This window comes from Scyliorhinus canicula, chromosome 3, assembly GCF_902713615.1.
Source record: "Scyliorhinus canicula chromosome 3, sScyCan1.1, whole genome shotgun sequence".
NCBI lineage: Eukaryota > Metazoa > Chordata > Chondrichthyes > Carcharhiniformes > Scyliorhinidae > Scyliorhinus > Scyliorhinus canicula.
In genome coordinates this window covers 96864157-96885516 of record NC_052148.1, presented here as the reverse complement: position 1 = coordinate 96885516, position 21360 = coordinate 96864157, and the positions used below count along the sequence as shown (strand labels likewise).

The following is a 21360-nucleotide window of genomic DNA, read 5'->3' as shown; positions in this document are numbered from 1 at the left end:
AGTGGGCTGGTGCCAAGGTTCGTATCTATCAGGACTTGACCGTGGAACTGGCAAAGCGGCGAGCGGCTTTCGGCCGAGTGAAGGAGACATTGTGCGACAGTGGCGTGCGGTTTCGAGTGGTGTATCCAGCAAAGCTAAGGGTGACCTCCAACTCCAGAGACTTTTATTTTGAGATGATGGAGGTGGCGGAGGCATTTATGAAGGCAGAAGGCTTGGGACGGAAGTAAAGAGTAGGAGAATGTATATATGTAGCTCTGAAAATGTTCTTACTTCATACTGTTATAGAGGTTAAAAGTTTTTTTGTTGCTTTCTTTGTAGTGACGGTTTTCCATGAAAAGTAAATGTTTGATTGTAGGGCAGCATGGTGGCGCAGTGGTTAGCACTGCTGCCTCGCGGTGCCGAGGTCCCAGGTTCGATCCCAGCTCTGGGTCACTGACCGTGTGAAGTTTGCACATTCTCCCCGTGTTTGCGTGGGTTTTGCCCCCATAACCCAAAAGATGTGCAGGGTAATTGGATTGGCCACGCTAAATTGCCCCTTAATTGGAAAAAGTGAATTGGGTGCTCTAAATTTATAAAAAATAAAAAAATAAATGTTTGATTGGTGGAAATGAGTGGGCCCTTGGAGGTTCTTGCACCTGGGAGAGCGGGAGTACTCTTCTTTTCAATTCATGCGGATAGATTTTTTTTGTGGTGGACAAGTCACTGTTGGCTGAGTTCAAGAGGTCAGAATATTCGGCAATTGATGTGTCGGACCAAGCGCCACTGGGTTGATATATTTAGAATTTAGAACAGTACAGCACAGAACAGGCCCTTTGGCCCTCAATGTTGTGCCGAGCAATGATCACCCTACTCAAACTCACGTATCCACCCTATACCCGTAACCCAACAACTCCCCCTTAACCTTACTTTTTAGGACACTACGGGCAATTTAGCATGGCCAATCCACCTAACCTGCACATCTTTGGACTGTGGGAGGAAACCGGAGCACCCGGAGGAAACCCACGCACACACGGGGAGGACGTGCAGATATGATGTTGGAGAAGGGAATAGTGCAGAGGCAGGAGTGGAGATTGGATTTGGGCTGTTGGGGGACTGAGTGTTTTGTGATGAGATTGGAAAAGTGATTGAGGAATATGTATGGTTTATTTGTACAGGTGAGGTCTCGCAGGCGGTGGTATGGGAACCTTTGATGGCAGTGGTGAGGTGGGAGGTGATATCGTTTTTTTTTGTTTAAATAATTTTTATTCAAATTTTCACAAAATATCAATAACAGAAAATACTAAGAACAGAAAGAACAAACCCCCTACCCTGCATACAAAAAAGAAGAAATAAATTAACGCCCGACATTAGCAAAAAACAAATATACACGTCCCTTCAGCCCAAAACAAAGGGATGCCCCCCACCTCCCGGGTTGCTGCTGCTGGCCTTTTTCTACCGTTCTGCCAGGAAATCCAGGAATGGTTGCCACCTCCTGAAGAACCCCTGCACTGATCCCCTTAGGGCAAATTTCACCCTCTCCAATTTAATAAACCCCGCCATATCATTGATCCAGGCCTCCACGCTTGGGGGTCTCGCATCCTTCCACTGAAGAAGAATCCTCCGCCGGGCTACTAGGGACGCAAAGGCCAGAACACCGGCCTCTTTCGCCTCCTGCACTCCCGGCTCCACTGCAACTCCAAATATTGCGAGCCCCCAGCCTGGTTTGACCCTGGATACTACCACCCTCAACACCGTCCTTGCTACGCCCTTCCAAAATTCCCCCAGCGCTGGGCATGTCTAGAACATATATATGGGCATGGTTTGCTGTGCTCCCTGAGCACCTAATACACCTGTCCTCGCTCCCAAAGAACCGGCTCATCCTTGTCCCGGTCATGTGAGCCCTATGCAGCACCTTAAACTGTATGAGGCTAAGCCTCGCACAAGAAGAGGAGGAGTTCACCCTTCCTAGGGCGTCCGCCCATGTCCCCTCCTCAATCTCCTCACCCAGTTCCTCCTCCCATTTACCCTTCAGCTCCTCCACCGAGGCCTCGTCTACCTCCTGCATCACTTGGTACGTTGCCGAGATGCTCCCCTCTCCAACCCACACCCCCGAGAGCACCCTGTCCTGGTCCCCACGCGGCGGCAGCAAAGGGAACTCCGCCACCTGCCGCCTGAGAAACGCCCTTACCTGCATGTACCTAAAGGTGTTCCCCGGGGGGGAGCCCGAACTTCCCTTCCATCTCACCCAGGCTCGCAAACCTCCCATCTACAAACAGGTCCCTCAACCTCCTAACACCTGCCCTGTGCCAACTCAGGAACCCGTCATCAATTCTCCCCGGGACAAACCGGTGGTTCCTTCGTATCGGGGATCCCATCGAGGCCTCCACCTCCCCCCTGTGCCGTCTCCATCGCCCCCAAATTTTGAGGGTAGCCGCCACCACCGGGCTCGTGGTATATCCCATTGGAGGGAGCGGCAGCGGCGCCGTTACCAGCGCCTCCAGGCTCGTGCCCACACAGGACGCCATCTCCATCCTCTTCCATGCTGCCCCTTCCCTGTCCATTACCCACTATTGGCAACCCAATAATACCCACAGAGGTTGGGCAGCGCCAGCCCCCCTGCCATGCTCCAAGAACACCCTTCTCACCCTTGGGGTCCCATGCGCCCACACAAACCCCGTAACGCTAACCCGCCTGAAAAAGGCCTTCGGGATAAGGATGGGGAGGCACTGGAGCAGGAACAGAAATCTCGGGAGCACTGTCACCTTGACTGATTGCACCCTACCTGCCAGAGACAGCGGCAACATGTCCCATCTCTTGAACTCCTCCATCTGCTCCACTAGCCTTGTGAGGTTAAGCTTATGCAATGCCCCCGGGTGTACAAGGAACAGTTCGCTCTTCCCCAAGTTGAGCTTGTACCCCGAGAAATCCCCAAATTCCCGGAGAATCCTCATCACCTCCGGCATTTCCCCCACCGGGTCCGCCACATACAGCAATAAGTCATCCGCATAGAGTGACACTCGGTGCTCCTCCCCACCCCGCGCCAGCCCCCTCCAGTTCCTCGACTCCCTTAGCGCCATGGCCAGGGGTTCAATTGCCAGCGCAAAAAGCAGGGGGGGGACAAGGGACACCCCTGCCTCGTCCCTCGGTATAACCAAAAATACTCCGACCTCTTCCTCTCGTGGCCATGCTCGCCATCGGGGCCTCTTATAACAGCCTCACCCACCTGACAAACCCCTCCCCAAACGTGAACCTTTCCAGCACCTCCCACAAGTACCCCCACTCAACCCTATCAAAGGCCTTCTCCGCGTCCAACGCCACCACTATCTCCGCCTCCCCTTCTACCGCCGGCATCATTATAAGATTCAAGAGCCTCCGTATATTAGTGTTCATCTGCGTCCCCTTCATGAACCCCGTTTGATTCTCCTGGATAACCTGCGGCACACAGTCCTCTATCCTCGTGGCTAAAATCTTCGCCAACAGCTTGGAGTCTGCATTTAAGAGTGAGATCGGCCTGTATGACCCACTTAAGGATCAAGGAATGGAGATGATATCGTTTGAGATAAAGGTGGATAAGGAGGAGAGGGTCGAGTGGCAAAGGTTAATAGATGAGATGTCGGAAGTGGACAGGAGGTATGCAGAGGATATGGATCCAACACTTTTGGAAAAGAGATAGGAGTTGCAGGCGAGTTTTGACCGACTATCCACAAGGAAGGTGGTGCGCCAATTGAGGCGGTCGAAGGGAGCAGTCTACGAGTATGGAGAGAAGGTGAGGCGCATGCTAGCTAGGAGGGAGGCGGCGGCGGCGGCAATGGAAATTGTTCAGGTACGGGATGGGACAGGGAAGTTGGTGGTGGCTCCGGGCAAGATTAATAGGCTTTTTGAGGAGTTCTATGAGAGGTTTTATAGGTCGGAGCCACTGGGGGAAGATCGGGGAATGCTGGAATTCCTGGATGGTTTGGAATATTCGAGGTTGGGGGCGGAAGATAGGACCACATTGGAGGGGGTGATAGGGGAGCAAGAGATAAAAGATGTGATTGGGAGGATGCAGTCAGGGAAGATAGCAGGGCAGGATGGGTTTCCCGTGGCGTACTATAAAAAAATTTAGGGATAAGCTGGCGCCGCTGATAGTGGGGATGACGAGGAGGCGATAAGGAAGGGGGTGATGCCGCAGACTTTGAGGCAGGCATCGACCTCCTTGTTGCTCAAGAAGGATGAGGACCCGACAGAGTGTGGGTCGTTTCGGCCCATATCACTCTTGAATGTGGATGCAAAGGTGTTGGCGGGTAGGTTGGAGGAGTGCCTCCAGAAAGTGATAGGGGAAGATCAGACAGGGTCTGTAAGAGGGATGCACCTTTTTTTCAAACATGAGGAGGGTTCTGAATGTTGTTATGGTACCGGCGGAGGGGAGGGAGACAGAAGTAGTAGTGGTGCTGGACGCCGAGAAGGCGTTGGACTGGATAGAGTGGAGGTATTTGATGGCGGTTTTGGAGCGGTTTGGGATTGGGCTGCGATTTGTGGATTGGGTAAAATTACTTTACAGGGAGCCGAGGGTGAGTGTCCGCACAAATTCATGAGTATTTTGCTCTAGATCGAGGGACCAGGCAGGGATGTCCTATGTTTCCCCATGTTGTTCGCGCTTGCAATCGAGCCTTTGGCCATCGTGTTGAGAGGTTCAGGGGTGAGGAGGGGGATAGCGCGGGGGGAGGTGGAGCATAGGGTATCTTTGTACACAGACGACTTGTTATTGTATGTGTCGGAACCAAGTGTGTCGATGGGTGGTATATTGGAGCTGCTTCGGGTGTTTGGGTCTTTTCCAGGGTATAAACTAAATTTGGACAAAAGTGAATGTTTTGTGGTATCCCGGCCGTAGATATATCATCACTAGTTCAGTGGGGGGAGTGAAGGTGGATTTGGCAAGATGGGATTGTCTTTCTCTATCGCTGGCAGGTAGGGTGCAGGCAGTTAAGATTAATGTTTTGCCGTGGTTTTTGGTCATTTTTCAGTGCATGCCGATGTTTTTACCAGGAAGTTTTTAAAGGAATTAGCAAAGAGGATTACCTTGTTTATGTGGGGGTGGGTGTAAGGTGGCTAGGATTAAGAATGTGCAGTTGCAGAGAGGATGGCAATCGGGGGGCGGGGGGGTCTCCCAAATTTTTTTGTATTATTACTGGGCGGTGAATGCTGAGAAGGTGCGGGGCTAGGTTAGAGCGGGGAGTCCCAGTGGGTTAGAATGGAGGAGAGTCTATGCAGGGAGTTGGGGTTGAGGGTGTTTGCAACAGCGCCACTCCTAATCAGGGAAATACTCTGAGTCCAGTGGTAGTGGCGACACTCAAGATCTGGAGGCAGTTGCACCAACACTTTAGGTTGTGGGCGGGGTCAAAGGAAATGTTCGAGGGAATCCGAAATTTGAACTAGGTAGGTGGGATGAGAATTTTGAGAGAGGGGAGTTAGGGTATTAAAGAATTTGTTTCTGGGAAGCCGGTTTGCAAAGTTGGAGGAGCTGGGGTGGGGGTTTAGGGCAGGTGAATGTGTCAACTGCATGCACGAGGTTTGTAAATGGTGTGCCCCCCCTCCTGCACATCACGTTCATATATTTTGGTCCTGCCCAAAATTGGAGGGAAGTCTTTAGGGTAATCTCAAAGGTAATGCACGTGAGACACTAGTCCGGTCCCCTAGAAGCCATATTCGGGGTGTTGGATCGGCCGGAGTTGGAAGCTGATGTGGAGGCAGATGCCTTAGCCTTCGCCTCACTGATTGCCCGAAAGTGGATTTTTTTTGGGCTGGAGGTCAGCTTTTCCGCCATGTGCCTCGGCGTGGCTGGGGAATTTGCTGGATTTCTTAACACTCGAGAAAGTAAATTTCGAGTTGAGGGCGTGGATGGAAGGGTTCTGCAACTCATAGGCCTTGTTCATCATGCATTTTCATGAATTGGATGACATTAGTTGGAGGGGGGGTTGGACTGTATAAATTAATGATGATTCTTTTTCATTGGTGTTTTGTATTCAAAATGTTGGGAGCTGTTTGAGGGTGGGTGGGATGAGGGGATTGTTGTCTTGGGGGGGGGGGTTGCCATTGTATTTGTTGTTGTTAATTATTTGTTGTAAATATGATAAATGTGAAAAAGGAGGAGAATAAAATTGTTTATTTAAAAAAAAAAGAATGCAACTTCCTTGGCCGTAAAGTCCTGAATGGGACTTGAACCTGGAGCTGCTGGCTCAGAAGCAGAGACACTACCATTTATAACACAAAACCTCCTAAACAGATCTTGAGAAGCTAAACTATTTGTGGAATGTTACATTTCTCAATTCTTTTTAAACCCATATTTAAAAAATATTATAAAGCTTGCCAATAATATAGCTTCATCTTAAATCATTTTTATGTCCTCATCTGAAAATTTTAATTAAAATTGATGGTGCTTTAACTTGCTGGTTTGCCAGTTTGTGAGGATAATTCAATGGTTGCTTATTCTGCTTGTTGATATCATTGCTGTTGGATGCCTTGGAGGTTTTCTTGCCTGAATACCAGATTGAAACTTCTGTTGGGAAAGGAGTATCTCTACACCACAGAGATTGCTGTATCTTTGTGGCCAGCTTTCTCCGCAGTCAGTGGCAAGTGTTGTTTTTTTTTAAAAATCCATTTATGGGATGTGGGCGTCGCTGGTTAGGCCAGCGTTTATTGCCCATCCCTGGTTGCTCTTCAGAAGGTGGTGGTGAGCTACCACCTTGAACCACTGCAGTCCCTGAGGTGCATGTACACCCACTGCTGTTAGGGAGGGAGTTCAGGATTTTTCCCCAGTGACAGTGAAGGAACGGTGATATATTTCAAAGTCAGGATGGTGAGTGACTTGGAGGGGAACCTCCAAGTGGTGGGGTTCCCAGGTATCTGCTGCTCTTGTCCTTCTAGATGGTATTGATCGTGGGTTTGGAAAATGCTGTCTAAGGAACCTTGATGAGTTGCTGCAGTGCATCTTGTAGATAGTAAACATGGCTGCTACTGTTCATCGGTGGTGGAGGGTTTGAATGTTTGTGGAAGGGGGAGTAAGCAAGCAGGCTGCCTAGTCCAGGATGGTATCAAGCTTCTCGAGTATTGTTGGAGCTGCACTCATCCAGGCAAGTGTTCCATTACACTCCTTCTGTGTCTTGTAGATGGTGGACAGGCTTTGGGGGGGTCAGGAGATGAGTTACTTGCCATAGGATTCCTAGCCTTTGACCTGCCCTGGTAGCAACAGCATTAATGTGGCTAGTCCAGTTTCTGATCAGTGGTAAACCCCAGGATGTTGATTGTGGGGGATTGCTTCTGTTGATGACAAAACCTAGCCTGATAGTGATATACTTGGATCTTAAGTACGCAACACTTGCAGGATTTTATGTTCGGTGATCCTAATTTCAATTTGCTCAATTCACAGATGAGGGGTCTGCTTGGACGGAAGAGGAATGCAGAAACTTTGAACTTGCACTTCGACTCTATGGTAAAGATTTTCATCTAATACAGGCAAATAAGGTAAATGGAAATGTGATACATATTTTATGTAAAATTAAATTACGGTTTTAAGATTCTTTTTCGAGTGGAACTGGGAAGCACTCATAAAATGATTTTAAAATTAATTCTTGGGATGTCTATATTGCTGCCTATTCCTGCTTGAAATGGTGGTCAAAGCATTAGCGTTCATATACCTGATAAGCAATTATGGATGGTGGCAGCATTTCTATTGTCTATGATGGTGTGATCAGTGTAGTTGTGGTCTGAAGCATGTATAATGAATTAGGTGCCATTCTTTGTCCTGCTGAATTTAATGAGACATCTGCAAATCTTTCACCCACTGATATTTGTTTTACCTGAAACTGTTGAAGTACAGTAAATAGTGTTGGATAGGACCTGTTCACAATCCTTGTCGGGCTCTGTTCTCATCACTATTAATGCAGATTTTCGACTTGCAGAATAGGGGTATTTCTTTAATTTAGCATAGATATATATCTCATTTATCCAGTGTAACTTCCATTTTTTTGGAAACCTAATGAACAGTGTAACCAAAGGATAGTGGTGAAAATTTGATGTGTATATTTACTGTCTTACTGGAAGGTGTACTGATATGGCTGCCTGAAAAGATGATCAGGATCATCTGACTTCCCGATTGCATAATTGCCAGTGTGACATGGTATGGTACCTCATCAAATGCCTTTCCTGTCACTGATTGCACCAAGCAAGGCTGTGTAATGATCTCCATCCTGTTTGCGATCTATTTTTCAACCATGCTCTTGAATGCACTCAAAAAGATTTTGATATGATATAAATTCATCTCTGGCCAGATGGGTAATTCTTATTGCAAAGGCTCAATGCTCACAGAAAAATCACAGAACTAATTAAACTATTGTTTGCCTATTTCTCTGCTTTTATAGATAAGAGACTTGGTGTACTGGTAAATGTCACTACTAGTAATCCAGAGGTCCAGGCTAATGATCTGGGTTCGATGCGGGTTCCGATCCCACCAGGGCCACTAGTGGAATTCAAAATTCAATTAATAAAAATCTGGAGTTCAACGCTAGTCTCAGCCATGGGGGACCGTGAAACAATCATCAATTGTTGTAAAAACACATCTGGTTCACTAATGTCCTTTAGAGAAGGAAATCGGCCATCCTTGCCTGATCTGGCCTACATATGACTCCAAATCAAGAGTAGCTGGAATAGGCAACAAATGCTGGCCTTGCAAGCAGCACCCATGGAATAAAAAAAAACAAGACTCCAGAGGATGCCCAACTGCTTATTGATTGCTTTGCCCTTGCAACAAGTCTGCAAAAGATGAGAGATTTGTACCAACCTGCCCCTGGCCACAAACTCCATGGTCCCATAGTTACAATCAGCAGTGCATCCTTCGACTCTGTTCATAAGTTCGGCTATCTTGGCAGTCTCACTGCAACATTACTATGTTAAGTAATGAATTCGGCAGTCATCTGGCAAGAACAAGCTCAACAGTCGGTCAGCCCACTCACAGGCTTTGGAAAGAATATTGAGTTTGTCTCAAAACAACAATCAAAGTGTACCAGGCAGTAGTTCTCCCATCACACCTTTCAATTCTTCATGGCTGTGAACATGAACAACCTTAGCAGTGTCACATGAAGCAACCAGATACTTTCCACCTTTGCTGCTGCTTAAGATCTATCTGCAACATCAGGACAAAATCCCTATTGCCAAAGTTCTTGCAACGTGCCACATACCTGACATCAAGTGCATGCTGGTCAGTGCTCTGCTTCGTTTGGTTCGCCATGTTTGCATAGATGATTCCCACATATATAAGGTGATATTCTACAGCCAGCAGAGCATAGCAACCCACACCAAAACTTAGCACAAACATAGGTTTAATGCTTCATCCACAAGACGCCACCTCCAACAGCACAGCATTCCCTTGAACTGCACTGGAGAGTCAGTGTTGTGCTCAAGATGTGAAGTGGAACTTGAACCCATTACCTGAAAGGCAAGAATGTACCATCTAAGCAATGGCTGAAACAGACATAATTAGATGCAAATGAAGAAAACTGATATCGGTGGTTCTTGATGCCACATTCTGGGAAACAACCTTTCATCTACTAATGGATTTGTATATTTTTTTGTTTAAGTATGTATAAATTAATCTGGAGTACCTTGTTCTGAAGGCTTCTTTGGTTCAATCTATAGGTCAAGAGTCGATCTGTGGGGGAATGTGTAGCTTTCTACTATATGTGGAAGAAATCTGAAAGATATGACTACTTTGCGCAGCAAACCAGGTTTGGGAAGAAGAGGTACAATCTCCATCCTGGAGTTACGTAAGTAGATAACTGTAGTAAGAGCACTGTAAGTAGATATAAAAACAGAAAATGCTGGATAAACTCAGCAGGTATGGCAGCATCTGTGGAGACAACAAGAGTTAACATTTCATGTCCATATTACCCATCTAAATAGATAGCAGCTGTTCATGTTCACTTGGAGCTAGATGGTGGTGAGGGTCTGAAAATAGTATCAGTTCTGAAGTCACCTGTGTTAATTCACCATCATTTTGCTAGGCAAGAACATAAGAAATGGGTGCAGGCGTATACCATAAGGCTTCTTGAGCTTGTCCCACATGGTACAACCATAGAATGTCTACTGTGCATGAGGAGGCCATTGAGCCCACCGAGCCTGCACCCACCCTACGAAAGACCACCCTACCTAAGACCCATCCCTTGTAACCCCACCAAGCCTTTAGACACTTGGGGGAAATTTAACATGGCCAATCCACCTAACCTGCACATCTTTGGACTGTGGGGGGAAACGAGCACGAGGAGGAAACCCACGCAGACACGGGGGAGAATGTTCAAACTCCACACAGACAGTTACCTGAGGTCGGAATCGAACCCAGGTCCCAGGCGCAGTGAGGCAGCAATACAAAGCACTGCCATCAGGCCGTCCCATTGCGATGCTGACTATGAGGCCACCGTTCCCAGATTGCTTCATTACGATGCTAATCGTGAGGACACCATTCCCTGACTGTATCACTGCAACACTGATTGCGAGGACACCGTTCACAGATCATGGCTGACTTACTGCCTTAACTCCACTTTCCTGCCCACTGTGCATATCACTTAATTCCCCAAGTCTAGAGACACAAAATTGATTAATCTCAGCCTTTAATATGCTCAATGACAGTGCAGCCTCGATCCTCTTGTTTAGACAAGTCTGAAAATATACAATTCTCTGAATGAAGAAATGTCTTCTTATTTCAGTCCTATAAGATCGATCCTGTCCTTATCCTAAGATTGTGCCCCTCCCCCCACTCCCATTTTTTGGATTCTCTAGCCAGGGGAAACAACCTATGTATAAAAGCAAAAACTGCAGATGCTGGAAATCTGATATAAAATTAGAAAATGCTGGGAAAACTGAGGTCTAGCAGCACACGCTAGCACAGTGGGTAGCACTGTTGCTTCACCGCTCCAGGGTCCCAGGTTCGATTCCCGGCTTGGGTCGCTGTCTGTGTGGAGTCTGCACGTTCTCCTTGTGTCTGCGTGGGTTTCCTCTCGCAGCTCCGGTTTCCTCCCAGAAGTCCTGAAAGATGTGCTGTTAGGTGAATTGGATATTCTGAATTTTCCCTCTGTGTACCCGAACAGGAGCTGGAATGTAGCGACAAGGGGCTTTTCACAGTAACTCCATTGCAGAGTTAATGTACGTTTACTTGTGATAAATATTATTATTATTATATATATCATAGAATTTGCAGTGCAGAAGGAGGCCATTCGGCCCATCGAGTCTGCACCAGCTCCTGGAAAGAGCATCCTACCCAAGGTCAACACCTCCACCCTATCCCCACAACCCAGGAACCCCACCCAACACTAAGGGCAATTTTGGACACTAAGGGCAATTTATCATGGTCAATCCACCTAACCTGCACATCTTTGGACTGTGGGAGGAAACCGGAGCACCCGGAGGAAACCCACACACACACGGGGAGGATGTGCAGACTCCGCACAGACAGTGACCCAAGCCGGAATCGAACCTGGGACCCTGGAGCTGTGAAGCAATTGTGCTATCCACAATGCTATCTGTGCAAAAGATTTTGAGCCCAATAGAGCTCCTCTTCGGAACCACTACAGATATTTGAGACTTTCTAGCACTTTCTGTTTTTATTTATGCCATAGATTAACACCTAATCTGAGCACAATGCAGCACTCAGTTCTGCGTTAAGAAAGGAGAAAGCGCTAACCAGCGAATATAGACCTATTGCCCTGATATCGGTATTATAAAAGATGTCGCAACTGGGCATATAAAAAATGTTCGGATTCAGCATGAAATGGAAATCATGTTTGACAACCCTATTGGGAGTTTTTTGAGGATATAACTAGCAGAATATACAAGGGAGAACCAGTGGATGTTGTGTATTTGGATTTTCAGAAAATTTCTGATAAGGTCCCACACGAGGTCAGTAAGCAGAATTAGAACATAGAACAGCACAGAACAGGCCCATTGGCCCTCGATGTTGTGCCGAGCAATTATCACCCTACTCAAACCCCTGTATCCACCCTATAACCGTAACCCAACAACCCCCTCCCCCCCCCTTACTTTTTAGGACACTACGGGCAATTTAGCATGGCCAATCCACCTAACCCGCACATCTTTGGATTGCGGGAGGAAACCGGAGCACCCGGAGGAAACCCACGCACACACGGGGAGGACGTGCAGACTCCGCACAGACAGTGACCCAGCCGGGAATTGAACCTGGGACCCTGGAGCTGTGAAGCATTTATGCTAACCACCGTGCTGCCGTTAGAGCATATGGAATCGTTGTATACTGGGGTGGTTTGAAGATTGAGTAACGGGCAGAAAACTGAGAGAAGGAATAAATTAGTCATTCTCAGGCTGTGACTAGTGGGGTATCACAAGAATCAATGCTTGGGTCTCAGCTAATTATAATCTAAATCAATGATTGAGATGCGGTGACCAAATGTAATATTTCGTAGTTTGCTGATTACTCAAAACTAAGTAGGTATGTGAATTGCGAGAGGGATGCAAAGAGGGTTCAGGAGATTCAGACAGGCTAAATGAGTGGGCTATAATGTGGCAAAATGTGAAGTTAGCCACTTTGGTAGGAAAAACAGAAATACAGAGTATCTCTTAAATAGAACTTGGGAAGCTTTGATATTCAGAGGGACCTGGGTTGTCTTGTTCATAAGTCATTGAAAGCTAACATTCAGGCGGAACAAGCAATTTGGAAGGAAAAAGATATGTTGACCTTTATTGCAAGAGGATTTGAGTCCAGGAGTAAGAAGTCATGCTGCAACACTATAGAGCCTCGGTGAGACTCTACCTGGAGCATTCAGGTTTTGGTCTCTTTACCCAATAAAGGACATGCTTGCCATTGAGGGAATGCAACAAAGGTACACCAGACTAATTCCTCTTCTATGAGGAGAGATTGAGGCGACGACATGTATTCTGTAGATTAAGAAGTCTTACAACACCAGGTTAAAGTCCAACAGGTTTGTTTCGAATCACTAGCTTTCGAAACGCAGCTCCATCACCAGGTGAAGGAGCTGCGCTTCGAAAGCCAGTGATTCAAAACAAACCTGTTGGACTTTAACCTTGTGTTGTAAGACTTACTGTGCCCACCCTAGTCCATCATTCTGCAGAGTTTGGAAGAATGAGAGGTGATCTAACTGAAGCATACCAAATTATTTGAGCTCGCACAGTAGAAGTCAGAATATGTTTCTAGAACTAGGGGGCACTGCCCTTAAGGACTGAGATGAGGAGGGATTTCTTCACTCAGAGGGTGGTGAATCTTTGAAATTCTCTACCACAGAGGGCGGTGAAGCCTCCGTCATTAAATATGAAACCATCTTCCTTTATGCTGGTAAAGACTCCCAACAGTGGGTGAGTTCTCCTCCCCACCCCAATTATATTGATCTCAGTGTTGCCTGGTTCCTTGAAGCCAGACTCAGACAAATGCTGTCTCGATGTCAAGGGTAATTACTCTCATCCATTATTTGAAAAAAATAATTGACGACATGCTTAAATAATTTTTCATAGACCCTTGAATGAACTTGATAAAACACGAGAAAAGCAGATGGGGCATGCAGTTCCTTAAGTCGTACTTTCCACGACAATGCAACTTTAACAGTATTTCAGTTGGGTGGAGTCCTTGTTATCCAGCATTCCAGAATTATTAGTTCTATTTCGCTGTGTGTTAAATTTTAATACCTTATGCAGTAGTTTAATTTTAACATTTCTTTTTAAGGGATTACATGGATCGTCTGGTAGATGAGGCTGAGATGGGAATGTTAAGTCGATCAGTACATTCTCCATCTATGTGTTCTGTCAGCAGACAAGAAACAATTTCTGATCACAATCTACTGAGTTCTGGATTTTCTGGTAAGAATTATAGACATTTAATTTTTGCACGCAAAAAATGTAGTCTGAGGATTCTTCAAACGGCAAACTGAAGTTTTCTTTTTTATTGAGAACCTTTTCATTGTAACAAAATAGCATAAGATGATATAAAACAGATGCTTCAAGTGACAGTATAAAATAAACACATCCAATCACAAACCCCCAGCCAATATTAAACTAAAACTCCCTTACAGATGACGGTGACTAACTCTTTTTAAAAAAAAAAAAGTAAATGAATGGCTGCCACCTTGGGTAGAACTCTTATACCAACCCCCGAATGGTGCATTTGACGGTTTCCAAACCTAGAAACGCCATGAGGTCACCCACCAGCCCGAGGCGAAGTAGGAGACTGCCACCCGGGCTATTAACGAGGCGAAGGGGAGGACATCTGCCTTCACCCCCGTCGGCAGCACCAGCGAGTCCGATACACTGAAAATAGCCACCAATGGACAAGGCTCCAATTCAACATTAAGAATCCCTGGCATGGTGTAAAAGGAGGAGATCCAAAAGCTTAATAAATTGGGACGCAGTCAGAACATATGGTTAGCTGGCTTCCGAGAACAACGCTCACATTTGTTGTCCACCGCCAACAAAAAGAACACTCCTAGTCGCCTTGGTCAGATGAGCCCTGTGCACCACCTTGAACTGGTTCAAACTAAGCCCAGCAAAGGAGGATGTGGAGTTGACTCTGGGAAGAGCCTTGTTCCGCACCTCATCCAAAAAAGGACCCAATTCACCCTACCATTTCATCTTCACCTCATTCAACAGAGTTGACTCCACTGATGAGATCTGGCCGTACATACCTGAAATAACTCCCAGACCCAGCCAAGGATAAAATCCTCTCCAAAAGGGAGGACACTGGTGCCAAGGGAAAAGAAAAAAAAGCTTTCTACAAAAAAAATCACAAATTTGGGAATATCTAAACAAATTGGTCCCAGACAGTTGAAATTTCTCTAACAGGTTATTCCACTTCTGCAAGTCAGATTTGACCCCATTCACCAGATTAGCATGACTTAATCTATGGAGCAAGGCCCAAATTCAATTTATACCCAGAGATGGAGTCAAAACTCCGAGGCAGCTTCATTATCATATCCATAATGGAAACGGACCGTAATATAAAGAAGCAGATCACCTACGTGCAAGGACACCCTATGCTCCTTCCCTCCCTGATTTAACCCCTTTCACTTATCAGAACATTTTAACATTAGGGCCAGCGGTTTAATTGCTGAAGCAAATAGAAGTGGAGACAATGGATAGTCCTGCCTTGTACCCTTATTCAGCGGAAAATACCCCAAGCTCAAGGCTTTTGGGTGAACCCTAGTAGTGGGGGCCCTATACAATAGACAAATCCAAGATATGAACATTGGCCCTAAACCAAACCTCCAGAGAATCTCGCAATATCCCCACTCCACCCTATTGAATGCTTTTTTGGCATCCATGGAAAAAAAATCACCAGCGGTTCAGGCCCTTTGAGGGGAAAGAAGAATATTCAACAACTGATGCGTGACAGCTGGCAATTCCCGACCCATAATGAAGCTTGTCTGGTCTTCCGAAATCACCCTGGGAAGCATTTTTGCAAGTAATATAGCGTCTGCATTCAAAGGTGGGATGGGTCAAAACGACCCCCATTCCATGGCATCTTTGTCCTTCATGATCAGGGAGAGAGAGGCCTGTGCAAGTTAAACAGCAATGAATCCTGGGACAAGGAATCCTGAAAACTTTTTATGAAACTCTTTTAATGAAACTCAATAGAGAATCTATCAGGGCCGATAACTTTGCCCATCTACATCAACCCAATGCATTTCATTATTTCCTCTGGGCCCAATGGGGATTCCAGCTCCTCCTACCTCTCCCATCCACCAATGGGAAAGATGACCCATCCAAAAATTCCGACATGTCCGGGTTCTCCTCCAGGGACTGCGACCTATAGAGATCCCAATAGAAAGTTTCAAAACCCGCGTTCACCTTAGTTGGAGCGGAAACCAAACTGCCGACCAAGTCTCTTATCTGCACAATCTTTCTGGAAGCAGCCCCTGCGGTACATCCATCTAAGGGGGGCCCTATCCTGGTTCTGGGAGGGAAGAGAATGGGTTAGGGCTGACAAGCGGGAATTGGGCCTAACCGGGTTGAGTGCTCCCGTCAACTTCAGGTGGGAGGGAATCTCGATTAAGGGAAAAAGTCAGACATGTCAGAAGCACGACTTTCAACGGTGGCAGAGAAACAGAATGGAGGCAGAGAAGCTGGGAGAATGGGATGGCATTCTTGCAGGAAGCAGAGTGTGAGGAGCTGTAGTCGAGGTAGCTTGGGAGCCGGTGGGTTTATTGTGAATATTGGTCACTCCATCATCAGAAGTGTAGGTCAAGGAAGTAGAGGGATCAACCAAGCCACACTGGCTCATGGTGGTTAAAATAAAAATGATGTAAAAATAAATGTCCAGTGCAACTATTTGTAAAACTGGACCAGAATCTAATCTGTGCAGCCTTCGAAGAGATGTAACCTGAGCTTATTTTTGATGCTTACTTTGTTTTATACATCATGCTTTTCCATGTCTTGGATGATAGAGTTTAGTCAGCCACCTATGTCACTTTCTAATTGATAACTGGCAAATAAAAAGTATAGTGTTCCTGTGATGTTTGTGTCTAAAGTTTATGCGTTTGTAAAAGGACATTTTAGTTCAAATGTGCTGCATTAAGAACCTGCCAGTTGGATGTGCTGGAAGCAAAGTCTCCGATGTATTTTGTTTTTGTGTCAAAGGGACCTTCCTGTTTTGTCAGGCAGTTGAGAAGCAGTTGTGTGTGTTTGTGCTTGTATTCCTAATTGTTTAGAAGTGACAGAACACTCCAATTCCCAAGTTGTTCTGCATTTTACTTGGCTACCCTTTAAATTATTTTAAAGTCTAGCTCGTCACTTGACAGCACAACTGTTTTGGTATAAGTCTTTCAGTTACATTTTTCATTAATCTGTGATAACATCTGTGAATTTCTAGGATAGTAATAGATATTTTGTTTTTCTTTTTTTTAGCACTGACCGGTGTTGCTACAGCATGCAGTGTGGCAGATGTAAACTGTTTGGATTCCTACAATTTTCCTCCATTAGAAAGCTTACACTCAAAGGGACCTACTACCCATGTGCCTGTTTTAATAGAAGAGTCTCTTGGTTTGCCAACAAATGGTGACACAGACTGTCTAAATTTATTCGAGACTGGATTCTACCATTCTGATTTAAACCAGATAAGCATGTGCAACGATGAACCTGAAAGGCCTACAAAGAGATTGAAAATGGGGATCGCTGTTCAAGAATCTTTTATCAATGACGTTTCTGTAAATAACCTGGGTGTGGATTTCGAGAATCGCACGCATCACATCACTAGTGCCAAAATGTCTGTTTCAGTTGCAGATTTTAGCAGCTTGTCTGGTAGTGAAGCAAATGGCTTCATCAATCCCCATGCACTACACCAACACACAGCTCTCCAATCAGAGTGACTCCTGCATTGAAAATTCTTATGGAATGTGGTATGCAGTAACAGTGGACTTGATGGGTGAGCCATCAAGTTTGTTCAGTCATTCACTGGAAATTTGAATTTTTTTACTATGACATCAGTGATGTCTTTTTACTTATAGAACCTAATCTTGATTTCTCAAGAATTAAATAGCCATTTATTTTCAGTCCCTAATAACATAGACATTTCAGAGATTATGTTCACGTAGCAAAGTTGGGGACTTAAATTTGAACTTTATGATGCTGTCTTGAACTCTCAAGCCATTGCCACTCCTTTTGTAGCCAGTAGACAAAGGAACCATTTCACCTCCTGACACCAACATTGAGAATCTGAAACAACCGAAATGGCTTCCATGAGTCCATACCACTGTCACAGAAGTGGGTACAGAGGAATACTAATGTTTACAGGTACCTAGCCTTGTCCCTGGCTAATGTAGCATTTTAGAAGTAAAATATCAGTGCAAAGACCTGCATGAATAGAGCCTTCTCTCATCCATTGACTTAAAGCAGAGCACTTCAGTTTACAGTGCCATGAGAGCATCCTTTAGAAGAAAATTGCTGGATGAAGTACAAGCGAGAGGAAGCCTACAGATACGCACACGTCTAGCAAGAGTTGGTCATGGCTGCCATCTGTGAACGGGTTGCAACTACTGCCAGATTTCTGTGTGCTTAAAACTTCTTCAAGCTTTTATTGATTAGATTAAATATTGAATTTTGTGATAATTGTATATTGATGTTTATTTTTTTTAAAGACTTTAAAGATTGTATTATAGTGTATCTCAAACTGCATTGTATATCTTATGGGATTTCCTGGGGCAGCTGAAAATGTTTTGACACAGCTTGGGACTTGCCACTTTTAAACAAATCTAATTTGACAGCCTAGCCAAATTCTTGCAGCAGTTCATTGTGTTTTGTATAAAATAATGTGCCCACATCTTGCAGTATATAATACAGTTAAACCTTGATGAACCAGGTTGAAGCTAACTCCTTCGTAATGCATTCCAGTTTTCTAATCTTGTAAATGTGACTCTCTGAAGATAAAGGTTTGAAATAAAACACTTGTTAGACTGAAGCGAAGAGCAAGTATTCCAATATTGGATTAAAGTAATTATTTCTGATCAGGGATACCTAGTATCCGTTTTTACAAATCAGCAGAGGTAAAGTAGGTGCTTTTATGTGTCAGTTGTTGCTGAGAATTGTCAACTGCTGATTAAAGTACTGTCAGAAGTCTCTACCTTATTAGAAGTAGGAAAAACTTAGCATCCTAAAATACACAAGCATCCTAAAATATACAAGTACGTTTTACATATTTATAGTACATGCAATGTCATGTTACATGGTGAAATTTTTTTATTATCCAAATAGCTTTTCTTCCTAGAGGTTCCAATTTACATTGTAAGCCATTAATGTCTAAAATTTGATCTGTTGGTCTCTTAATGTGGCACTGTAAAAATGCAGCTATTAATATATCAAGATGTTAATTCCCGTTGGTTGGCTGCTTTTACATCTATTCTGTTTAAAAATCCAGGGTTTTACTGTATTGTATTTGAGAATAATTTTACCAATTGTGTATATGGCATGAAAATGTTAAGGAGGTCAAGTAATTGTGATACACAATATGATGAACTGCTTTCATTTATTGTAAATATTTATATCGTGCCTGAAAAGAATATCTCTCCCTACCCCATATTCTTCACAATCTCTTAAAAACATATTTTGTACAGAATTATTACAAAGGTTGATCTAATTGGCATTTTAAATGTGCAAGAGTAGGTACTGTGGTTTGAAAGACTGGTTGATTTTCTATGTAGATGAATATAACTGTACAGCCATAATCTAATGGTTTTCAGTTTTTATACAGGAATCTTGTATGATAAACAAAGCTTTAGGTCCTGAGACAGTACAGAGTGGCATAAAGGTACAAGACACAGAAGTAACGGGTAGCCTTGGCTCTTGCCAGTATTGCGTGAAATTGTAATCCAAGTCATCAGCTTCTTGTAGCTGTGTTTATGTGCTGATCTATGCATTTGTCTTTTGTGAGGTTTTTTTTCTTAATGTTAATTGAACTGGTCATGTATTTGTGGAAATGCTATACATATCCCTTCATTTATATATTTGAATGTGACTGTGGATTTGCAAAGGCTAGTCTGTAGTAATGTTCACACAGATTTATGACTGATCACTCACATCAGTTGCACTTTCTGAAATTTTGAAAACCATTCCTAGTGCATTATAAATACAGAATTTAACTATGCATTCAGACTTTGTAAGTTCCCTTGGTAAACCGAAGTGTGTGATTTTTATTACAGGGTTTAATTTAAAATTTCATAGAATTGATTTGCTTGTGATTTTTAAAAAATAAAGAGCCACAAATCCTTATTGGGTATGTATTCTCTTGCCAATTGCATTGATTAACTCTTCTAACTGAATAATGCAGTTTATTTAAAAGCATATGTTTGGTGTTTTTTGCCAAATAGACCGAAATTTAAACCACATCTTTTTAAAAACCATATAGTTAGATCCAGTATTGGTTACTTGTTATCCACTTTTTAAAAATGTTTTTTTCTGAATTCTGTTTGGCGTGTGAAGCAAAATGCTCATTAGCATATATGCTAAACCAAGATCAATGCGATGTGTATGATACTGATAACTTACCAAAACTAAAACCAAATACTTGCTGGGAACTGCTATTTTAGAATTTTGTAAGTTTCCTTTTCATGTTCATATTTAAAGAGGGCAATAATTTGCAACGAATGTAATTATGTACAATTTCTGCAGATGGTAGACTTTTCTTCCCTAATTTTCAGTTAAAAGTGCAGTGAAATTTTGCTTTGTTCTTTCTAAATGAGAATCTCATCATTTAAACTGCTGGGGTTTAGAAGGTCTTGCTGTTTATTGTTGAGCTTTGTTTAAAATGCTGGCCAAAGATGATTGTTTTCCATTTCCATGTTGAGAAGTCAGTTCATATACTAATTCATTTGCAAGTGTAACAGGTGCTGTAATCAATATAGCAATACTTTTCCCACAAGCCTAAATTACTAGTTTCTTAATATAAACTGCTCCATTTACTTGAAGGTCATACACGGTTGTTGGCTAAAGAATATCAAAGTGCATACATTTGGGTCATTTAAAATTGTGCAATTTTCTTTATTGGCTGGGGATAAACATTTGTATTGCAAAAATTTCAGTTGTGAAGCTTAGTGATATTTATTTTTGACCAAAGTCTACAGTGTGAATTAAAATTGCTTTTTGAAAGTAACATAGTGACTAGTTGACACTCTTGACTACCATTGCAATTGTAACAGAAATCTGCAAAGTTGATATCTGAATAGAAGAGTGAGTTTGTTCAACGTGAAAAATGTAAACAGCTTGGTATTGGTGATCAATATAGACATGCTGATTAAAATGTTTTTGACAAAATAAAAACACCGGCAATGCTGTTCTGAAGAAATGGTGCTGCAGCTCCTCTTCTGCTGTTTTGTTTCAATTAGTAATAAAACTGCCAATGGAAAAATATGGGCTAATTGGTGACAATCAAGACCGCATTTAGTTTTGAAGATATACAAGGGAATGCTCTAATGTTGCATTTGGTTTTAATATTTGTATATAAACACTGAAGGTTTTGTTCAGCATTATTTTGTATTTGTGTTGTATCTTGATATGTGGTGTACACCGTTCCAGAAATAAAAGGTCTGGAAGTTTCATCTTTATTTTGGTTAAGTGGTTAAACTTCGAAGTGATATGAAGATTTATTCAATATTCCAGAGTTTACCCAAATTCACAAGATGTCGTGTTCTAAACTACATTTAAGAAATCCAAGCAAAATTTGTGGCACTGAAGTATGATATGCGTTAATCACTGCACCAATATTTGTTGTTGATTACAGTTTGCTAACGTACAAAAGAAAAATCTGCCTAATCTCCAGAGAATGAATGGGAACTACTATGTGTTGAAGTTTATTGTTATTTTTACAAGATGACAGACTCTTACTCATATAGA

The 21360-nt window shown here is 43.7% G+C and overlaps 1 protein-coding gene across 4 annotated transcripts in view; it reads left to right on the top strand.

The window, feature by feature from the left end:
- Positions 1 to 21071, top strand: part of LOC119962824 (mesoderm induction early response protein 3-like) — an 81047-nt gene extending 59976 nt beyond the window's left edge. For all 4 annotated transcript variants that reach the window (XM_038790953.1, XM_038790954.1, XM_038790955.1 and 1 more), the window contains 4 exons: positions 7385 to 7479; positions 9649 to 9776; positions 13712 to 13845; positions 16885 to 21071. In XM_038790953.1, coding sequence (XP_038646881.1) covers positions 7385 to 7479; positions 9649 to 9776; positions 13712 to 13845; positions 16885 to 17345 — 818 coding nt within the window. In that variant the 3' untranslated portion in view covers positions 17346 to 21071. The remainder of the gene's footprint in view (positions 1 to 7384; positions 7480 to 9648; positions 9777 to 13711; positions 13846 to 16884) is intronic.
- The last annotated feature ends 289 nt before the right edge of the window (positions 21072 to 21360 follow it).